Genomic DNA, 22,816 nt, shown 5'->3' with positions numbered 1-22,816 from the left:
CTTTAATGCATTTCATGGCAAAATGAGCTCCTACTACACTGGAACCTCTATCAAATGTATGTATGTTGATATAATAGCTCCACCACGTGGCCAAAAACTGCTACTGCCGCCAACACATGCCAGTGCACTGCAGATGTTCTACCTCCAGCCATAGGTGGTTTCAGAGGTGAGTGTAGCAGGTATGGGTGAGAATGAAAGGTTTTTGCCCTACTCACTGGTAGCATCAGCAGGGTTCCTGGAGGACCTGGTATCCCGTCAGCCCCTGCAAGACCTGGACGCCCCTCAGGCCCCTTGAAGTGGAAAAAAACATGGTAGTACACATAGAAGAACCATGTTTGTAACGGAGATGAGACGCGAGTGAGGAGGATCTTTATATTGGTAAATCAAGTAAAGGTTCTTCAGACCTTCTTTATGGAACCTAAAGTGGTTCTGCATCCCTCAAAGAACCTGTGGAAGCACCTTTATTTTATATAGTGCATGCATGCGTAGGTGTGTACAAGTGTGTACCCTAAAGCTCACATCTACAGAACATGTGTGTTTTGGAAAACACGCCACTCTCCGCAAATCAGCCGCTGTAACAACAACCCACACCTCCTGTTTCCAGCAGGCACATCAGTCAACATCAGCTCCCTATCAATTAGCTCGTCTCCAGAGCCCGGCATGATCCACGCTCTTATAAAAGCCTAATGCTCCTATAAGCCCCGGCTAAAACATTAAAGAGCCTGGCTAATAAAAGCTGTCAATTAGAGGCAGCGGCGCTAACAGCAGGTCCTCTCTACCCCTCGCTAGGAAATCTAAGCATACCTGTCAAGCCCAGGAGTGTTGTGAGTAACGTACACATTTGCAGACTGCAAGACAAGCAAGCGCCGCCTCAGGCTGCAGAGCCTGACGTCTGAAGTGGAACTCTTCCCCTGCTGAAGCTTCGCTTACACTCTTTAAGTCTGAGCATGCCTACGGAGCTGAAACAGAGACCCTGAATCCAAAGACTGTGTAACTCTATAGCAGTTCAAAAAGGCACATCTGCTGTATGGCTATTAGAGGCTGAGCAGAGTCGTAATGAAGGAATCAAGGCATATCTTTATTATTTATTATTTCTGTTAATAATGAAGCACTTAAGCCTTATCACTTAAGATTATTACTGTCATTCTGTCATACATTCCTGATATATACATGCAGTCCAAAGTCTGAGACCACTGATGGAAATGCTGATATGTTGCATGTTGCTCTTCTAAATACATCATTTTTCATTACTAATAATAGGTAAGGTTAAATCTTTGAAATTTGATCATGAATTTCAGAATTTTGCTGAATTTGCTGGTGTGTCCCTATTTGCTTTACGCACTCGAGCTGTTTGTGCAAGTTTGTGCCACAAGTCTGAAATGGATCCGAATCAGGCTCAATGAAAGCGATAAGACAAACAGCCATGTAGAAACAGTGCTAAATCTTGAATATTTTCTTAATTTAAAAATTAAGTCAACCTTTCTGCATTACTAATAAAATAAGGTCTGATTGTTATCTAGTCTAAATAACACAACTAACAGAACTAATAACACACAGTTGTACTGTACGGCACATTACGTAAACATCCAAAGTGCAGGCTAGAAAAAGTAAGTGACTCTCTTCTAGAGGGAACTGGTCAAAAGGTGTTTCAGATAAGATGAGAGCATCATGGTTTGGGGCTGCTTTGCTACCTCATACCTCATTTGCTACATCATTCCAACTGTGAAGTATGGTTGAGGGAGCATTGTGGTTTTACTTAATTTTTCTAGCCTGCACTGTGGATGTATACTTAATGAACTCAACTTTGTGTGTTAATAGTTCAGTTAGACTGTGTTTGTCTGTAATGACCAGACCACAATTTAGAAGTGCTGAAATTGAAGGGAACTCAGATGGGCACACTTACTTTTCTTACAAATGCATATTTACAGAATTAATTTCATTTACATTTCATTTACATTCTGCATCAATATGTAGAATCTGTGTTTTTTCAAAACCCATTCAAATACAGTAGTAATTAAAACAGCATGATTCTGTTACTGGTTATTATAACTGTGCCTCACGGGTGTGTGAACTTTATACTGCATGAATCAGCTGAGGGATATGATAGGAATGGGTAACTCCACAGGGATAATCACACCAACACACACACACACAGCACACACAGAAAATCAGGTCAGAGTGTTATATGAGTCATGGCTCCCTGATGCCTGAGGTCCGGAGCCAGGTCAGCAGGTCCCTCAGAGCTTTCATACTCAGCATCTGGACAGCCATTCTCAATATCCACTGTTGGCCCTTGCCACTTCCTCTGCACTTCTGGATTAGAAGTTTAATCTGGCCTGAAATTTTGATCCAAATCCGACTGACAAAATTCTGTCTGAATTCGACTGCAGTCAACAAAATTCTTTCCGAAGGGTGAACGTCAATAATACAGCCTAAGATAACTTAATTCCGTCTGTATTCAACTTTAGACTTTTGACAAAATTCTGTCTCAATCCCATTGAGAATTTGTTCTCCAAACTCAACGATAACCCAACAAATTTCTGTGTGAATTTCACTGTAGATCAATAAATCTATGCTTGAATTGACCTAACCAATCAAACTTTCTCGAAAACCCAAAACTAGCCCAAAACATTGACTGCAGCTCAACAAAATGTGACTGTAGCTTCCACACGTCTTCACTTTCATAACTACATTATTGTCATAATTAACAATAATTTTATAGGTCCTAAAATAGAACCCTGGGGTACCCCAAAAGATATGCTAAATCAAATTGTTACTAACTAATTCACAACAGTTTCTGCATGAGGATTAATAACTGAATAATAAATCTAGGATTCAAGCTGTAGTTCAACAACATTTTGTTTGAATTCAACTATATCTAAAAGTATATATCAAAGTCCTATCTAAACCAAAGTTCTGTTTGACCTGGAACTGTAGCCAGCAAACTTGTGAAAATGTCTGAACCCTGACCGGCAACAATAGAGTTTAAATTTGACTCTAATAAATGTATTAATCAATAAATTCCTTCCAAAACATTCCACAGGTTGTTAATCTGAGTGTTCTGCTTTGTTTTTATGCTGGCCTTGTGGATTTTGACTGACTCCAGCATGTCAAAAGATTACAAAAGAGAAATGAAAGCACAAGAACAACGAAGTAGAGAGGAAAAAACGAAAGCAAGGTTAAATCTAGACCACAATCAATTACAAGCAGGAGATAGACTTCAACATTGAAATATATATATAACACCTGAACCTGACAATTATTGCAGAACCAAGCGACCAAACCAAGAGAAATTGTTTGGGGGTATTCTCACCCTATCACCTGGGTCTCCCATGGGCCCGGGGGGACCAGTTACTCCAGGAATACCAGGTAGACCCTAAGGAACAGACACACACTAAGAACACTGCCTACTTACTGAAACAAATGGCTTAAGATGAATACTTTGGTAAGGCACAATAAGAAGACTTACCGCAGGTCCGGGAGGCCCAGCAGGTCCATAAAACACTGTGCCCTGGTGAAGACAAAACACAGCTTAATCTCATCTTAAAATAATCATCAAAGGTTTGATGAAACCTGTTGAAATTATAGACGATTTATACTTCGCTCTCACCGGTTCAAGGACGGCTGGCTCTCCCTTTTGGCCTTTCTCAAAAACATGACTTCCCTGAGAGAGAACAGAGATGTCATATCAATGCCTACTTAGAAACAGCCTTAGCAGAATACATGACTATGTTTGGAAAACTGTGGAAAACCGTGTAAGTATATTTTTTGAGCGTGGGAAATGTTGGCTAGTGGATGGCGATCATACTCTGAGACTCACCTGTCCATCCCATGTCTCTGCCCCTTCTCTCTCAGCTGGGCCAAAGCGATCCTCGTCGACCTCGTACTCTTCGTACTCCAGCTCAGAGCTCTCTGTGCTGTTCTTGAAGTCGTCATATTCCAGGAGCTGATGTTAAACACAAGCCGCTGTGAGTTCGATGGTATAGCTGGTTTTGACTAGTATGACCAAACTGATCGAGCATCATAACCTAGCTAGCACGATCACGTTCTTCGCTCTCATAACTTCATAATTAACATTAGCTTCATAGGCCCCGACATAGAATCCTGTGGGACTCCACAAGATACACTAAACAAAATAATTTACATTAGGATTTTTAACTGAGTAATAAACCCAGGGTTAAGGGGTAAGCCAGCTGGCTGACCAGTCTAGGGTGTGTTGTAGAAAAGCGGTACTAAATCTGACTGAAATTAGTACATTGATTCCACATTAAATATACAGTATTACAGCAGCACAATTCTACCCAGAAGTGAACTGAGAGGCAAAACTGGGTTGATGTACTATTTTTTATTCATGCGTGATCAGCGTACTCATTCGAATCAGGAAAATCCAGCAAACTTTATTATTTTCACAACATGAAGCTGTTCATATTCACCTCATACTCGCTGATATTGGCGCCCACCGTTACCGTGGAGACAGAGAGGTCATCGTACGTGTTGCCATAGATGCTCTGAGTGTACTCCTCCACCTCCGGCTTGTTCATAGGCCTTTCCTCCTGCACAGAGCAGACCGGAATCACAACACAGCAGCAGTGGCGGCAACAACAAAGACGCTCAGCAACACTGAAAACTCCCAGTCCACATCCTAAGCATGCCTGGTCAACCAGGGTCAGCGTGGATTGGACAGCGGAAGCCAGTGTTGCTTTGCGATTCCAGGGAATATTAGTGCGGTAGGGGTAGGGGTGAAAACATTGGTGCTACAAAGCCAGCGTCGGGTGTGAGTTATGAAGGTCTGAGTAGCAGTTGTGAGGTAGTTGCTGCTCCACTGCTTCATTAATAAGGGGTGATATCAGCAGGAGAGCCACATGTGATGGTGGCAGCGAAGCAGCAGGGAGCCACACGGAAAAGTAAACTCTGCACATCGGAATCAGCCAGTGAAGCTTACACACCCTCAGCAAAATTTAAAATGGAAAAAAAACTGAAAAAAAAACCCCCTGAAAACTCAATCAACACCTACATCTATCACCGCCGCAATAGGCGAAAGCATCAAAGTGATGGATTACTGTGAGCTACATTTGAGGTATAATAAGATTTGCTTTGAGTCAGCTCTATTACGGCAAAAATGCCTTTGAAACACAGAAACTCAATTTCGCAAGGCGAGGCAGGTGAGGCTGTGCGGAGCTTTTGCTATCATAAAAGCACAGGGATGGGATTGGAGGCACACACTAAAACACATGAATTATCTCTCACTTTCGTCTGCACGAATCCATGTACTGCAGCTGAAGATGAGCCATAATAATCCATGAGTAATTAAAAGCCACAGTTTTGAAATGAATCATAAAAATCAAACCAAATTTACACATATTTTTCCTTTCCTCTAAACGTACGTGACTAGTCATGACCTGTTAAAGTGTCTGAAATTTGCTTCTTTTTGCACCGAAGCTATGAGGTTAATGCAGCGGTCAAGCAGAACTAAAAGTCCTTGCACTTGAAACTATTAAATATAATATTATCAGTAAAAAGGGGCACTGAATTCAGCCTTTAGGACTTGCTGTTAGCTCTGTTTTATTTGTTTGATTAAACTGAAACTACAGGGTTAGTTTAGCTAAGAAATAGAAGCTAACCTACTTCAGTTAGCATTGGGCCTAAACAACCACTGGTTGACTTGAGTTGAGTTGGAATGGAGACTGTGATGGAAATGTTTTTAATAAAAATGAAGAAAAGTTTGTGCTGTTAATTTGTGCATGGTTAATGTAGCTAACAAGAAATAGAAGCTAATGTCAGGGTTAGTTTAGCTAAGAAATAGAAGCTAACCTACTTCAGTTAGCATTAGGCCTAAACAACCACTGGTTGACTACTGGCTGTTGAGTTGGAATGGAGACTGTGATGGAAACATTTTTAATAAAAATAAAGAATAATTTGTGCTGTTAATTTGTGCATGGTTAATGTAGCTAACAAGAAATAGAAGCTAATGTATAAATGGCTAGCACTGTGGCTAAACCACCACGATATCGATTGTGCAAACTGCACGCCTAAATCATCACTGTGTTGAATTGCGTATAAACAATGATGTTTTTAATAAAAATGAAGAAAAGTCTGTGTTGTTTTCACTGTTTAGCTGTTTTTTTATTTTTGTACTAAAGCGACATGGTTAATGTAGCTAACAAGAAATAGAAGCTAATGTGTAATGGCTAGCATTGTAGCTAAATCACTGCGGTTGATGACGTTTTTTTTTATAAAAATGAAGAACAGTTTGTGTTGTTTTCACTGTTTAGCTGTTTAGTTTTTGGGTTAAAGCGATGTGGTTAATTTAGCTAACAGGAAATAGAAGCTAATGTACAGATAGCTAGCATTGTGGCTAAACCACCGCATATTGATTTTGTACTCTGTAAACCTATAAAAAGGGTCAAAAGTGATACAGCGAATACATGGTTGTTGTTACATATTTTACACTGAAACTATGAGGTTAATGTAGCTTACATGAAATAGAAGCTAATGTATAAATGGCTAGCACTGTGGCTAAACCACCGCGGTATCGATTGTGCAAACTGCACGCCTAAATCATCACTGTGTTGAGTTGTGAATAAAAGCAAAAGTTTGAAAAGAAAAGTTTGTGCTGTTTTTACTGTTTTGCTAACAAAAAACAGCTAACGTTTAGCTAACGCTAACATCAATTAGCTAGCATTGTGGCCAAACAACTGCAGTGTTGTTCTGCAAACTATGTAAAATGAAAAAAAGAAAAAATGAAATTTACTTTTTGCACTTAGGTCAAAGTAGCTAACATATAATAAAAGCTAATTTATTTCAATTAACAACTGAATGGCTCAAATTACAGCTATAAGTCATACAAACTGTTACTTTAAAAAGGACAAAAGTGCACAATCCATTCTTTAAAATGACTGTTCCCACTGTATTTAGCTATTCAACAAACGTTTTGAGGGAAGTTTATGATAATTCAGGGTTAGATTAGATCATTAGCCGCGTGTCGCTCCAGTACAAATCTAAAGAAGCAAATTTCAAAAGTGTAAATTGTGTAAATTTGATTTTCCATGAAGCTTCTACTCTTCTTTACTGCACCTTTCAACTACAGGGCCACAGCGGACCACAGTGGGCAGTTACTGCAGCGGTGGATGGTTAGTGGTGTGGCTGGCGGTTAAGGGTGGGGTTGGGTATGAGGGATGGTATCTGCGTTAGGAGGCGTTAAGAAGGTCAGCGGGTGAGGATGAGGAGGAAGGGCAAGGGTCAGCTAAGTTTGCAATCTACCTCCACCTCAGTCTGTGGAGACTGGGGCAATGAAGTGAATGCTACAGTGGCTTCCTCAGGGTTCTCGGAGAGCGGAGTGGGCGGCACGGAGGGGTCCTCAGGATTGGAGTCTGGCTCGTGAGTGGGCATCTCAGGGATTAGGTCCATCTGGTCAGTGCTGATAGCTGGAGTTTCAGCAGCTGTTGTCGGATGTTCCGTCACAGTTGATGTGACGCCTCGGATCAAATACTCAGGCAGATTGGTGGACACCTCCAGGAACCCCTCCTCCAGAGGCTCCATCTCTTTTCTCTTCTTCCGGGACTCCTTCTTGTCCCCTTTCTTACCTCTGTCTTTCTTCTTTCTGTTCTTTTTGCCCTTCCTGTCTTTTTTGGAGCGTTTCTTTGTCGCCTCTGGTTCATCACCTTGCATGGTGTCCTCAAGCTTAAGGGGTGTGGCCTTTTGTAAGACAGGGGCGGGGTTACAGTTTAGGGCTGGTTAATGAATGAAGAAGAATGACACAAAACAAAGGAGGAGAAACCTGCATAATGCATACTTTGAAAGTGGACATGACCCCTATGGACTTCACTTTCTTACATTTACTCACCAAAAAGCATCTCATGTTGCATCCGGAGACGGAATTGTGGTAATTCCTGATTCCTGATGGGAATACTCTGGCTTAATCTATATCTGCCACATCTGTAGCCTACGGTCAGTTACCACAGACAATACCTTCAATGCACTTCCTTACAATTTCCTAGAGGTTTCCTAGAGGATCCTAGAGCATTGTGCATTGTATAGGCACACATCCCATACATGTATACACAGAATTCCACACAGAATTCCACAATTCCCCAAATGTTGTTTTCTAATTAAAGAGATTCGTGTAGAAACGGTTATCCGTGGAAACTGACCATACAACCCAGGTGCTCCATGTTACACTGAAAAACACTAGAGTATTCCTTTAGAGGTCACTAAACAAGGCCTTTTAATTCCATTCCAGGAGACCCGCTGCTCCAACACACTTGACTGAACTCCTCAGATAACAATCCTCTGATTGTACCGTGCCTGAGTTGAATCAGATGTGTGAGAGCAGGAAAAGGACGAAACTGTCAGGCCTTGTTCCCACGACTGGGGTTGATAACCACTGTATTAAAGCGTGACTGCGTGACAGCGGCAAAATGTGAGCAGCTATGCGCCATAATAAAACATCCCATATATGTAGTACATATGGGATATACTAATGTTACATATAGCTGCTCACATAAAGTGGCATGCAAAAGTTTGGGCACCCCATCTCAGATGAGTTGTACCAAGGTCTCAAAAAAAACATCATTAGCTTGTTAAGGCAATGGTTTGTTTACAGTGATACAATGCTTTTTGGACACTCTATAGATCCCTGTTTACACCTGGTCACTTCATGTGTCTTGAGCATTAATTGGATTATACTCCAAATCCCATCACTTTAACCACTTTAGGAGGTGGTCTGTGACGTATTTGAGCCATGTGTTATAGCAGTGTAACTACATTTGTCTCTCTCCAAGACCCATTCCCCAACCAAACCTCCTTCCAGTACAACCAAAAACACCAGTAATAACTGATTGGCAAAGAGTGAATTAGCATTTGACTAACCGAAGACTCATTAAACTGTGAGTGTAAATTCATGTGGTTGAAATCCTATCAGGATATGGGCCAGATACTACTCACATGAAGTGGTCAGGTGTAAACGGGGGTCTTTGACTCCTCGAACCTTGTCTAGTCAATCAGCAGCCATCAGGCCTCCTCTAAGCAGCTGCCTAGCTAAGTAACTGAACCCCACAAAGCAATAGAAGCTGAGGTCAAGCTGAGTTCTGCAAGACCGAAGACACTTTCTGAGAGAACTGCTCGTAGAATTCCTAGAAAGGCCAACCAAAACATCTGTTTGACTGCAAAGGACCTTGAGAAGGATTTAGCAGACTCTGGTGTGCTGGTGCACTGTTCTACTGTGCAGAAAATGATAACCCCAAATCCTGACACTAGAGTAATGCAGTTGATGTAATATGATCTATACGTATAGAAACAACATACACATTGATAAGTGTACAAAAACAAACCAGAGCGAGTGTGTATGTGTATGTGTGTGTATGTGTGTGTCTGTGTGTGTGTGTGTGATGGAAGCTGTTGATGGCATGGGAGGGCTGTGAATGGGATCAGTGTGTAACAGCAGAACTGGGTCAGTAATGCGAAGGATGTTGATGAGACCCGATTTTACAGCCTGTTCTCTCAGCTGTGGCCCAGTGCAGAGAAGAAAGCCAAATGGCTCTGCCTCTCAGTGGCTGCTGACAGACAATTACACACACACAAACACAGAAACATACACACACACACACACATACACATCCGTACACTGGGCGTGGGAAGCTCTGTGCACAACTAAATGTTCCACATGACCTCAAGAGTTCCTCCCAGAGGGTTCTCCCAAATATGCAACCCACTAACACACTTAGTCATCGCTGTGACTCACACACACGTGCAGACACACAACCACACACTCTCACGTGCACACTCACAAACTACATGCCCAATTTCAGACAGACACACTTACACAACAAGCACAAATCATCACACACACACACACACACACAGTGTCTTTCCACATAGCTCTTCCAAATGATCTCTCTCTTTCTCTTTCTCTCTTACTCTCACACACACACACACACACACACACACACACACGCACACACATACACACACAGACACACACTCATTCTTGGTTCTATAGACATATAGAAGGTAATTCATACACTATGTGGCCAAATGTTTGTGGACACCTGTTCATCCAATGTTGTTTTTTTTTAACATTTTTAACACAGCCGTGAGGATTTGGTTGCATTCAGCCACAGGAGAAGTAGTGAGGTCAGGTACTGATGTTGGATGGTTAGTTCTGGATCATAAACCCCACTTATTAGATGAAGGTCCCATGTCACTCCAGAGAACATACCTGTAAGTCTGGTTTCCTTTATATATATATCTATCTTTATATATATATATATATATATATATATATATATATATATATATATATATATATATATATGCATTAGTATATGTAAGAAGTACATGTAAAATTCCCTATGCTTCCTTTCACATTGATCTTCAATAGTCAGGAGCCCACGGGACCACCACAGAGCAGCTATTATTTGAGTGGTGGGTCATTCTCAGCACTGCAGTGACACTGACATAGTGGTGGTGTGTTAGTACTCCCTCAACCTGATGAAACTGATGAAAGACTTTACATCTACAAGGTGGACCAACTATGTAGGAGTGTCTCATAAGAGCGGACAGTGAGTGGACAGACACAGTGTTTAAACACTCCAGCAGCACTGCTGCATCTTATACACTACTCATACCAGCGCAAGATACACTAACACACTCACCACCACCATGTCACTTAGCGTCACGGCAGTGCTGAGAATAATGACCCACCACCCAAATACTACCTGCTCGGTGGTGGTCAGTCCTGCGGGGCCAGTCTTGAACACTGATAACAGGGAGAAAGGAGGTCAACAATGTATGCAAAGAAACAGATGGACTACAGTCTGAAATTATAGAACTACACAGTGCTCCTATATGGTGAGCGGAGCTGATATAAATGAGCCGAGTTCATTCCAAACACTTCTGCAGTCTCTGTTTTAAAACCATGAAGCTATTGGTAGAAGTCAGGAGCATTTGTAGGGCTTGTGGGTTAGCCTAATTTTTGGTGTGGCGCAACAGATAACACCACTACCTGCCAGTGAGCTACCACACCATGTGGGAGACTGGGGTTCGATTCCCAGTCTGGGTCACTATGCTGCGCTACACCAATAAGAGTCCTTGGGCAAGACTCCTAACACTACATTGGCCCACCTCTGTAAGTCGCTCTGGATAAGAGCGTCTGCCAAGTGCCATAAATGTAAATGTAAATGTAATTTTTGCCTAGGTTATTGCAAAATCAGCACATTTCACAGTTACGCTGAATATTCCAAACACAAACACACGTCACCCTCTGATTGACAGTTTTAGGCTAATATGTCCTGAGCCGACTTTGCGAGTCTGATGCCAGATGTGCCGCAAACCAGCTGTGAACAGACTTGTGAAGGTATGGGAAGTCCTTCATGTCATGGTTCCCCACTCTCATAACTACACCTAACTCACATATCAATCTCATATTAACAGCTGAGCAAAACATCTTAAAATGATCACCTCAATTAGCCTAGGGTTCAAGGGTTCAAGGGTTTAAAGGAATGCTATCATAACTATCTAAAGATAAACTCTGCTGGCGGCAAGTTAGCATGATCTCATTTCATGCTATATAATCGTAGAGCTTTTATCTGCTATTAGCAACGATAGCAGCCCTGGGTGAAATATCCTTTAAGGCCTTTTAGCTCAGGAGACAGTACGCTAATAAATAAAGTGATGGAGCGAAAGATGGGGAAGGCAGCTCTCAGACAGCTCCAGCTCTACGCAGCCTCTGACAGGCGGCCGCTCTGGGACGGTGGCCCAGAAAACCTGAAGCAAATGTAAATGTGTCTGTTAAAAGCCCAAGAGATCGAAACAAGCCAAAGAGAACTCTGAGAGATCTTCCAAAAAAGCAAGCAGAGTGAGAACTGCAAAACATCTGCAAATGAACCTGTGTCTCGACAAAGTCCAACTATTCTATATAGGCTCCCATTCTAATTCTGATTTCCAGCAGAGTGGGATGCTGTGGAGCGGCCATACATGAGCCTAAGGCCACCAAATCCAAAGTACCAAGCACTGGCTAGAAGGCTATAAAGCCCCCAAGCTCTAGGCTGTGGAGGAGTGGAGCTTTGATCTCAGGAGTGATGGAGCTTCATCTACTACCTCTAGAATGAGCTCGAATCCTCCAACATCAGCACCTAACCTCACTAATGCTCTTGTGATCTGAATGCAATCAAATATTTACTGCAATGTTTCAAGACCTAGCGGAAGGCCTTACCAGAAGAGCAGAGGCTGTTACTGCAGAAATGAGGCGGCAAACTTCCTATTAATACCTTTGATTTCAGCAGAATGGAAAGCTGGATGGAAAGCAATAACAGCCATAACATTAGTACCACAGGTGATTATCTGTATCTCCCGTGGCTTCATCTGTCAGGGGGTGGTATCTACATATTAGGCAGCCAGTAAACTGTCAGTTATTGAAGTGTGGAGATGTGTTGAAAGCAGGGAAAATGGGCAAACGTAAGAGTCTGAGGCACTTTGACAAGGACCAAACTGTGATGGCTGGATGATGACCGATGACCAGGCAAGTCTGGTGACGTTTTTCTGGTGCACAGTGGTCAGTACCTACCGAAAGTGGTTCAAGGAAGGACGACCGGCGTATCTGGAACAGGGTCATGGGAACCTAAGGCTCATTGATGAGCTCCATTGGGACCCCACCTCACAACTTACATGACTTACAGGATCTGCTGCTTATGTCTTAAGGCTGAAGGCGATGCCACAGAATGTTTCAGAGGTCTTGTGGAGTCTATGACTCAAATGGTCAGATCCGTTGTGGTGGCACAAGGGGAAACTACTCAGTATTAGGTACTAATGTTATGGCTGATTGGTGTATAATGTAGGTCAAAGATCGTTAAAATAAACAGTCATTTAGCTTTACAATGGAATTTGGAATGGCAGGTTGAATGCACAGGATGAAACTGGGCCAATTTAGAGTAGTTGGAGAAGTCTGAGAGTTAGAAGGTGTGGAGGTCTGCTGACAGAGAGAAAATGTGGGCTTTAAATAAACATTTGGAATAACGTATGGTCCCTGTTGGCGTAGTGCAAAGGGCCGGGTGGCTGCAGGTTTTCATTCTGACAAATCAGGAGCACATATGATCTATTGTTGACGACTGAGACCAACTGCTTAAGCAAGTGGAAGCAGGTGTGCTCCAGCTTATTTAGAATGAACTGCTCCTTTGGGGATTAGATAATACTCTGTCTTGTGACTGTGGTTGTTTCTAAAGCTGTAGGTCGAAGACCTCGATGCGTCGCTGTCCATAATGTCTTAAAATTCTTATAAGGTCTTTGCAACTGAATAACAAAAGCACCAATACACAATGACATTACCACCACATTAACAGCTCACTGCTAGCTGTAAGAGATTAGCTGTGCTAGCATTAGCGTTGGCAACCACGGATGACTGTGGAATCAGTGGGGACTGATCTTGCTAATGGCATCCTGAAAGCCTGTATCTTGCTCCAAAGGACTGCTGTTGGGGATTAGATGGCTAACGTGTAGCTAAATAAACAAAGGTGTAGATTTGTTCTAATTAGGGAAGAAAACATGGGAATGTTGGAATTTGGATGGGAATGGGAATGCTGGAACTGTGAGCCGATGCTTGTAATCTCCACTGTATTTCTAAATAATACACTACATGCCCACTACATGTGGGATGGTGATCACCCTTATCCTGACCTCACTAACATTGACCTCACTAACCTTCTTGTCACTGAATACTATCAAATCATCATAGCAATGCTCTCTAGCCTTCCCTTGACAGTAGAGACAGTCACTCCAACTGTTACTTCCACAGTTACTTCTTCTTTGGGAAGAAATGATGAATGAGCAGGTGTCCCAAAACTTTTGTCCAAATAGTGTACCTGTCATACCTACAGAATACATTCCGATATCCATCCCCCATCCTAAATGATTGTGTTTTTCCATATTTCCCCCCCAATTTAGTGATTGCTAGTTACCACCCACTAGCTAACAGCACATAGAGTAGCATAGACTGATGGGGCAGAGGGAGGGCCACACTGAGAGGGCGAGGTAAGTTCATGACATCTGTGACATCACCAAATAAATGCCCAGCTCTGCATCCACCTCTGTGTGTGTAGTTTTTGTGTGTGTGTGTACAAAGACTCTCACCTCCTCAGGGTCATAGTTCTGGGTGCTGTACGGCAGAGAAGAGTCACAGTCCGGGATGTAATGCAGACAATAATCAGCTGCAGCCTGGGGGTCCTCCACAATCAGCAGCTGCTGGATCTCCCCCTGTCATTGAACAAACACAAGCGATACGAGAAAAGCGTGGAACCTCAGGGTAAACCCTCACAAGCAGAGAGAAAGAACAATAGCCATTTGTAGCTGCAGTTTGTGCAGTGCTGTAATCAGCAGGTAATGCAGAGACCGTATAAGGCCTCCTAAAGAGCTTACGGAGATACAAAGCCTGACAATCTGAAGGGAGATGCAGGTTGTAACACGACACGAAAAGCTCGAGCATGATGAATTAATTGCTCGGTGTGATGAAGTTACTGAAGCGTGACCAGCTGCCAACACACACACACATACACACACACACACACACACATATCGCCTTCTAACGTTTGCCCAGGGTCCTCCCAGAGCTGGGCTGTGTGTACACAACACAAAAACGCTCAAATGCTGCTTCTTTGCTTCCTCCACACTTCCCCAGCCCTTTCCCCAGCCCTTTCCCAGTGGTACAATGTACATTCGTGGGTAAGTCTGTGTGTGTTTGTGTGTATGTGTATGTGTGTGTGTGTGTGTGTTTGCTTTAAGTCTCACTCCTTTCCTAAACAAGTCTCTCAGCGCTTAGCGCAAAGCTTTAGAGCTATATCTAGGGATCCAACACAGTCTGACGCCCCCTTAGAAAAGTCTCCATGAAGAAGGCAAACTGATGTCTCAGTCACTCAGTGCAATTCTGATGAAACCTGGGGTAAAACGGACTTGGTCTGAGGCTAGAAAAGCAGAGTAGGGCGTGTAACGATTCACCAAATTCATAATTCATAATCATGATTAGCTTTGATACGGTGGCACCTTGATTCAATGCATTTCGAAATAAATTAAAGGTAAAGAGAGGCTACAAATGCGATTTCCCAAACGGTTCAGCGGAATAAGGCTGAGGACAGAGGGTCACTGGTTTGAATCCCGGTCATGCTGCTAGCATCAGAGTGAGAGCACAACTGGCCTCGCTCTGTCCAGGGTGGGTAGATGGCGCTATCTCTCCACATCGCTCCAGTGCGGTGCTGGCAGGTGCATCGGAGCCGGTGTCAAGACATATCCTATCCCCCCCCGGACACATCCTATCCCCCCGGACACATCCTATCCCCCTCAACTGTTCCATTCATGCACGTGTTAAAATCGTGCATGTGATTAAATGTCCATCTTCACGCGGCTGTCGTACTTATATGCCAGATTAAAATTTTGCGCTGCTCTTTAACTTTATTTATTAAATCTGAATCACATATTAGCAAATTCAACATTATAATATTGTTGTTGCTACGCGGGCATATACAGCTTTACCTGTTGGTATCAGCTGTATATGCCCGCGTAGCATAACCTCAAAATCAGCAGGTAATTGGGACCCAAATAAAATAATAAAGTGATAAAAAAAACAAATACCACTAGATAAAACACACTGGATAACTAGTAGTAGCATAATAGCTAATACAGTCAAGGGGGTGGACCAGCTTGGCTCGGCTGGCTAATGCATTGGGTCCTAAATGGTCTATCTGTAAGATGATGCCAGAGGGGACAGGGTGTGTCTGGAGGGATAGGGGGTGTCACCACTCCGGGTATTCAGCGCTTCCCTCCAGGCATGTTCGTCTTTACTTTAGAACAAGAGCTAATGCTGCTAACAAACATTAGCAGTTAGCACTGCCATGTTAAATCATTTAGCCACCAAAAAGTCCTCTGTTTTAGTGCTGTTTTAGTAGCATGCTAACATGATCTAACATGGCAATTATAAACAGTAAAAACACAAAGTAAATAATTATGTCTATGGCACAGCCATACCAATCGGCCGCGGATGCAAATTCACATGTCAAAGTTCAGCAAAGCTGAAATTCAACACTCCACCAGAAATTTTTGCACCAGAAATTATTGACGTGAAATCGCTCAGTGCAGCGAATCCCACTGAGATCCCACTTGTGTTCACAGAGATTTACATTAGCAATGTTAGCTTAGCATCTCCTGTTTAAAACTAAAGGGGCACAAACTTCAAATATCAATAATGTCTTGGCTGATCAACTGCATCTTTTTATGGAACTATTCCTTATTTATGTTTCATACGTTAAAAAAAAAGAAACTGTGGATTGCACTCGATAATGCAATAAATGTGACAGGCCTAACTGCCCATTCCCACACCCTTTTGACATCAGACCAGACTGCGTCTGGCCCCTGCACACATCTCCAGTAGGTCAGCGTGACCTGCAGTGGCGGCTCTCGAAGGGGGATTACAAACAGCCAGTCCTTTCAGTAAACAGAGAGCCGGGAGGAGCCCAGCCAGAGATCAAAGGGAGCTTTCAGTCGCGCAGTCGGGACGTGCCGATCTGCCTGTGCAGCCGGTGCGAAGGCTCTACCCTGTTAACGTGTACCAAAAGGAATAGCGCCTTTGTTCCAAAAAGGTAGAGTATGAGCCCTTCAAGGCTGCATACACTCACTGTACCCAATGAGGCCTATATGTTCATTGAACTCAGTTCTTACCAGTAAAATTCTCTGTGAAAACTATCCCAGACCATCTTTAGCTGGTAGCTGGTTTTGGGTGGTCTACGCTGGTCTTTAATGGCCAAGATGGATGAAAAGTTGACCATCTAAACAGAAACATGCCCTATACTGGTGAGCCAATTGGTTAAGCTGGTTGAGCTGCTTAGATCTTGGCCAGCATAGTATAGGATACTTTTTGATGGACTAGCTGGTCTATCAGTACGACCATTTCGACTAAGCTCATCATTAAGCTGGTCTTAATGGTGGATCCGAATAGTCAGACTGGACATGCAGGTTAACCAGTATACCTAATGCTGATCATTTGATCAAGGTGGTCTATAGCTAAGCGGGTCGTCTGTCTCGACCAGCTTGAGACGCTGATATTTTCAGATGGCTCTTAAACATTAATCAATCAAAATATTGGAAATCAGTTTATTGGAAATTCAATTTAATGCATTTAAGCACTTTAGGCTTTAGAATAAATTCATAATATATTATTAGATTATTAGATCTTTTTAGATTATAAATATACACATACTGATTTATCAGGCAGCACTTTTAGATGCTACGTACTGTAGAGCCATCTGCAAAAGATGTTCCACCAATGTGACACATACGTTAATGAGGCAAGGAACCTTTTTTAAGCATCCAGCTTCCTTCTATTGTCAAGTTTCGACATAGAACCATTACATTGGTGAAGAACCATTGTACAGAACCTTTTTCAAACTGGCTAAGACGATTAACGATCACAAAAAATGACCAAACAGCTGGCCTGTTCAATCTAACTTTGTAAGGCCTTTTATAGTGGGAACAAAAACAATGCTGTGGTAGACAATGCCCCCTATTGGCAAGCAGCCATAATGTTTGAGGCACATCCAGCTGAGCAGCTTCTGTTCCAGTGCAAATCTTATTTAGGCAGGGAACATTCCTCTGCTTTGCCACTGAAGAGCTCTTTCATCAGACAACAAGTGTAGCATCTATGAGTCATCACATTAGCCCTGCAGCATCTCAGCCTAAGAGGTCACACTTCACCAATACCCACAAAGAGATACTTCGCATACAGTCTGGAAGGAAATGTTCTGGAGGGAGAATATGTCAACATCCCCCAGCTTATCACACCCTTCAGCACCACAGTAATGTAAGTAATGTCCCTTTCGTATGTAGGAGGACGGCAGAGGACAGTCAATGCTTGACCACTCAAGGACTCAAAACCTGGCCAAGCTGTTACCACAATTCTACACTAAGGGTGGACAGTAGGGCAGAATATAGCACAGTATGTACCATGATGTTTCCCTGAGACTTCTGAGATTTGCAGGCAGGTTTTGGAAAGACCTTGGCCAGGGTTTGTGAAGTGCTACTTTAGAGAACTATTGCCACATGGCACAACCAGCACAGGCAGATACTGGCAGATACTGGAGTGCACCTACTACTTCAATAGAATTCAATAGCTCTTTTGAAGTGGTGGGAAAATCAGTATTTTGAAAGGGCGGGGTTTTGTGAAATTTGTGCGAGCCAATCACACTGCAGAAAGTAGAGGGGTAAAGGCAGGATATTTTACATTGAAATTCAGTGTCAAAAACTGGACCCAATTGACCTTAACGGCTGCCTATCAGCCCACAGACTGCGAAATAACACAACACTCTTACTAAACCAAATATTTCACATGCTGTTCAGAATTATACCCACCCCATCTGAGTAGCTCCACCCACTTCCGTTGTGATAGCAGAGTTTCAAAAGGCAGGGTGTGGTTTTTTTAGCTATTTTGAAAATGTACTCAAGGTGGAGTAAATATTAGCTAGCTAGTGGGACATGGACAAACAGGGACAAATGAAGATAGACTTTGGGCCCTATGTTACACCTGTCGCAATGCTTATTGCTATCTTACACCCCACCAACAGTCTATTTCCACGGCTGCCGTATGCGTCGTTTTAATTGCAATATATCTAAGCCGATGGGCGTGGTGGTCTTGAGGTGGGTTCAGGTCAATTTCTACCGTATTGCTATTTTCTCAACGGAAAACACAGGAGCACCACTGACTGAAAACAACCTAGGCAGACGTCAAGAGTCGTTCATTGCTATCTTGACAGTGAATTGTCAGCACAGGCGCGTGTACACCCCCGTTCCTTATTAACAACCCCTACACGCCCTAAATGAAGCTGCACAGTGCAGGGTTGGCGGCTCTATTAAAGATCGCTAAAATAGGACCCTTAATCTATCCAGTGAAGAGGAGTGATGAAAAGGGGTGGGGTTTGTGGGGCATGGTGATCAGTTGCTTATTATCATTCAAAGGAACAGGCATTAAAGCTGGCCATTCTGACAAGGTGGAAATCATCACAGGGAAGTGTGTAACTTGAGGAAAAGGGGTGTAAATGCCCCCTATTAAACACAACTGCCTGTATTTTATTACTGTCCATCAAACATTTATACATAAGCCCTCAGATCAAGATGGTAGCCAATCCACAACTTGTTCCTATGCTGTTTTTGAGATACAGGAAAACACAATCATTACTGAGAGCTCTTTACCATCAAAGCATATCACCACACACACACTCACACACACACACACACACACACACATACAATACAATACCCAATCCCGCACTCAGCTGGATCTTATCTGGGCACTCAATTTTCCAAAACACACAAACAGCTCCGAGACAGGCTCGGGTATTTCATTCAGCCCTGCAGATGTGATGATGTGTTATGTAGAACTAAGTTCAAGTTCACAAGCTTTCTCTCTCTTTTTTTTTTTGCAAATCGCAGCCAATCTGTAAGTAATAGAGGCATTAGCCCTGACCACAATCCCTAGGCTCACTGGCCACTCTCCCACGCTAAAGGAACTGGACCAGAACACAGCCCCCCCGGATGCCGCCTGCACTGAGGAGCCTGGGAAACGTCCCACATACAGGCCTTCCTCCTGTATCCCCTGGTACCAGCCTCGCCCTCACAGCGGGCCGGCCCAGATGCAAGAAGGACAGATAGGGGAAAAGAACCCTTTAATCGCTGAAAGAACCCTTTTTGGAACCCTTTTTGAAGACAGTGGTTAATGCTTGGCCTGTCAATAAAGAGGGCATTGCTAAAATGTATATATGGCCTGCCAGTGAGACACTCAGTTTGAGGGTTACTAATAGAAACTAATAGAGTCTTAAATAGTGGTTTAACATGACCATGTTTGTTGAGAGAACCAAATGTAGGTCTTGGTGGCAGTGCTGAAAGAACCTATAGTGGAACCCTTTTTTAAAGACTGTGTATCTTCAAAAACGATGGTCTGTAAGGTTTGGCCTGCATGATCTTAGACTCAATTATTTAGGCTTGCTGGATCAAGTGAATGCCAGGACTCATCCAAAGACCAAAGGTCAACATCTGTGATGGCTGTGATGGGTCAAAAAATTAAAAAAGGACCCTTGGACGCTTGGTGGAACCCTTGGTGGAACCTCTGGACTTCAAATTATTTAAGCTTGTTGGATCATGTGATTGCCCTGACTCATCCCGACATCCAAAGAGCAAAGGTCAACATCTGTGATGGGTCATAAAATGAAAAAGAACCCTTAGTGGAAGTGCGGGTGAAACCTCTGGTGGAACCTCTTGACTTTAGACATCAATTATTTAAGCTTGTTGGATCATGTGAATGTCTTGACTCATCCAGACATCCAAAGATCAAAGGAGAACATGGTCTGTGATAGGTCAAAAAATAGAAAGAACTCCTTTTAAAGACTGTATATCTAAAAAAACGTTGGTTAAAGTTTGGTCTGACTCTTTTGGACTATTTTTTAAACTTGTTGGATTGAGTGAATGCCTTGACTCATCCAAAGACCAAAGATCAACATCTGTAATGGCTGTGATGGGTCAGAAAATAAAAAGGACACTTGGTGGAACCCCTGGAGGACCCCCTGGTGGAACCTCTGGACTTTAGACATCAATTATTTAAGCTTGTTGAATCATGTGAATGCCTTGACTCATTCAGACATCCAAAGACCAAAGACTAGCACCTGTGATGGTTCCAAAAACTAAACAACACAACTAAGTGAATGGCACTGCAAGGGTCGATGTTGCGATAACACCTACCAATGCGTTGTGCCCCCTCTAGCTCCATTGTCTCCTGAGATTAGTGGGAACTGGGCTTGTAAAATAAGTGTGGTAAGATCGAGTGGAAGGAGCGTAGGCTTAAGGACAACAGTGTGGTACTTGAGGGGAATTAGTCATCGTTTGTTCCAGACAGTTGCTCTGCATGAAGAATGAGCAGTGCAAGCTTGCTTTTTAAGAGCGGTGGAGACTCTTAATCATCGCCCAGGCGGAGGTGTTGTGGAAAGAACAAGAGGATGGGTGCTGAGGTCTGCAAGGATTGAGAGAACTGTTCTGGAAAGGAATGGAGTTTTATGGAGGTGTGTGTGTGTGTGTGTGTGTGTGTGTGTGTGTGTGTGTGTGTGTGGTACCAAAAGGGGCAAGTAAGGTGAAAGTTTTCTGAGGGGAGTGGGAGTAGGGCACTAATGGGTGGTTTGCGAGGTTAAGCCACAATGTGGGATGAGTCAAGGAGATTAAATTATTGCAGGGGCAGCTGGAGGGGGCGTGGCATGGCCTGCAGTGGATGTCCAGAAACATCTGGTTTTGTGAGTGATGAAGGAGGAGGAAGGCCTGAAGCGTGTGGCCAGCCCAGCAATGCTAGTACATGCAAAAATGCTAGCATACTAGAATGCAATGAATAAGAAGGGCTGATGGGGAGCAGTTGGCATGATGTCATTTGCATGATACAGTTGGGGCTGACATGCTTTTATTCAATAATAGCTAAAAACCATAAACAAATATCAAATAGCCACATGAAATATCCAAAAAAGATCAAAAAGCCCAGAAAAAATATACCGCATCCAACAATAAAGGTAGCCTTGCATCTTTTAACAGTGATAAAAAATATGTTAGCATAAAAAGAGCACTATCTACCTCCTGGCTTATAGATTTAAACGTGTTAAACAGGAAGTTCCTGCATAATTAAATGGTTGAGATATAATTAAGGTCGTTTACAGTGGTTTGATGTGAAGTGCTCTGTTCCAGAGAAAGTTACTGAGTCAGAATTGCTCATAGCAGGGGTGAACCAGACGTCTAGGAAGGTTCAATGTCTTTAAAAGCTAAATGCACTGTCTGGTGACTGAGACACAGTTTTATGATATTATTTAAGTAAAACAGGTTAAAGACAAAAACAGCTATATTGGTGTTTTGCAGACATTACCTCTAGGTTCCCATTACTAACACTGTGAGCAATTCTGAGTTGGAAGGTTTCTCTGCAGTGTTCATTTACACTGAACTACTCTGAATGACTTTGTTGATTTAGAAAAATGGGTGGATTTCCCCTTTAAAGAGGCCACTGGATGAATTGACTACCAGAGAAACCCTTAGTTTTATAGGGGTAACTAATCCTACTATGTGACTTTCAGCCAAGAACAGAAAGCTGAGGCTGCAGTGGGCACAGGCTTGTCAATGCTAGACAGATGTAGACAGGAAAAACTCCTGGTCTAATCAGTCTGGATAGTTTTTACATCAAACCAAATGATTTTGCTTAAGTCTCAACCACTGAATTATGCTTAAATGTAGAAAAATGGGTGGATTTCCCCTTTAAAAAGGCCATCAGCAAAGCCTCTGAATGGATGGCCAGTGAGACACACACTTTCATAAAGTTGAATAAAACTATTGGTGTATAAAATTTGATAAAATTTGAAAGACTGAGTATTTCTATAGCTGTCAGCCAAGAACAGAAAGCTGAGGCTGCAATGGTCACAGGCTTACAAATACTAGACAGTTAAAGACAGGAAAAATCTAGCCTGGCCTAATTAAGCTTGATTGGTTTTACATCAAACCATTTTGAATTACTTTATTTATGTTTTAACCACTGAATTATGCAGATTTTTGCCCTTGAAGAGGACCATCATTAAAGTCTCTGAATAAATTGCGTTGAGTTTAATAGGGTTAAGTAAACTACTGGAATATGAAATTAGATTGGACTGAGTATTTCTATAACTTTCCGAAGGTGAAATTGGCCATTGCCAAAGTTGTTTAATGAACTGCAGAGCGATACCCAGTTTGCTAGTTCAGACCATGCCATCAACCTATGATAATATGGGAGGAGACTGTA

General features: G+C 42.7%; 1 protein-coding gene across 1 annotated transcript in view; it reads right to left on the bottom strand.

Moving 5' to 3' along the window:
• The window catches only part of col5a3a (collagen, type V, alpha 3a), a 99,429-nt gene that overhangs the window by 51,779 nt on the left and 24,834 nt on the right, over nt 1–22,816 (bottom strand). The window contains exons 5-12 of the mRNA XM_072675290.1: nt 14,122–14,244; nt 7,261–7,695; nt 4,434–4,553; nt 3,821–3,946; nt 3,611–3,664; nt 3,470–3,511; nt 3,314–3,376; nt 216–290 (exon numbers count right to left, since the gene is read on the bottom strand). Coding sequence (XP_072531391.1) covers nt 216–290; nt 3,314–3,376; nt 3,470–3,511; nt 3,611–3,664; nt 3,821–3,946; nt 4,434–4,553; nt 7,261–7,695; nt 14,122–14,244 — 1,038 coding nt within the window. The remainder of the gene's footprint in view (nt 1–215; nt 291–3,313; nt 3,377–3,469; nt 3,512–3,610; nt 3,665–3,820; nt 3,947–4,433; nt 4,554–7,260; nt 7,696–14,121; nt 14,245–22,816) is intronic.

Source organism: Salminus brasiliensis, chromosome 3 (genome assembly GCF_030463535.1).
Source record: "Salminus brasiliensis chromosome 3, fSalBra1.hap2, whole genome shotgun sequence".
NCBI classification, from domain to species: domain Eukaryota; kingdom Metazoa; phylum Chordata; class Actinopteri; order Characiformes; family Bryconidae; genus Salminus; species Salminus brasiliensis.
The sequence above is the reverse complement of the archived record's forward strand: the minus strand, read 5'-3'. Positions and strand labels throughout refer to the sequence as shown.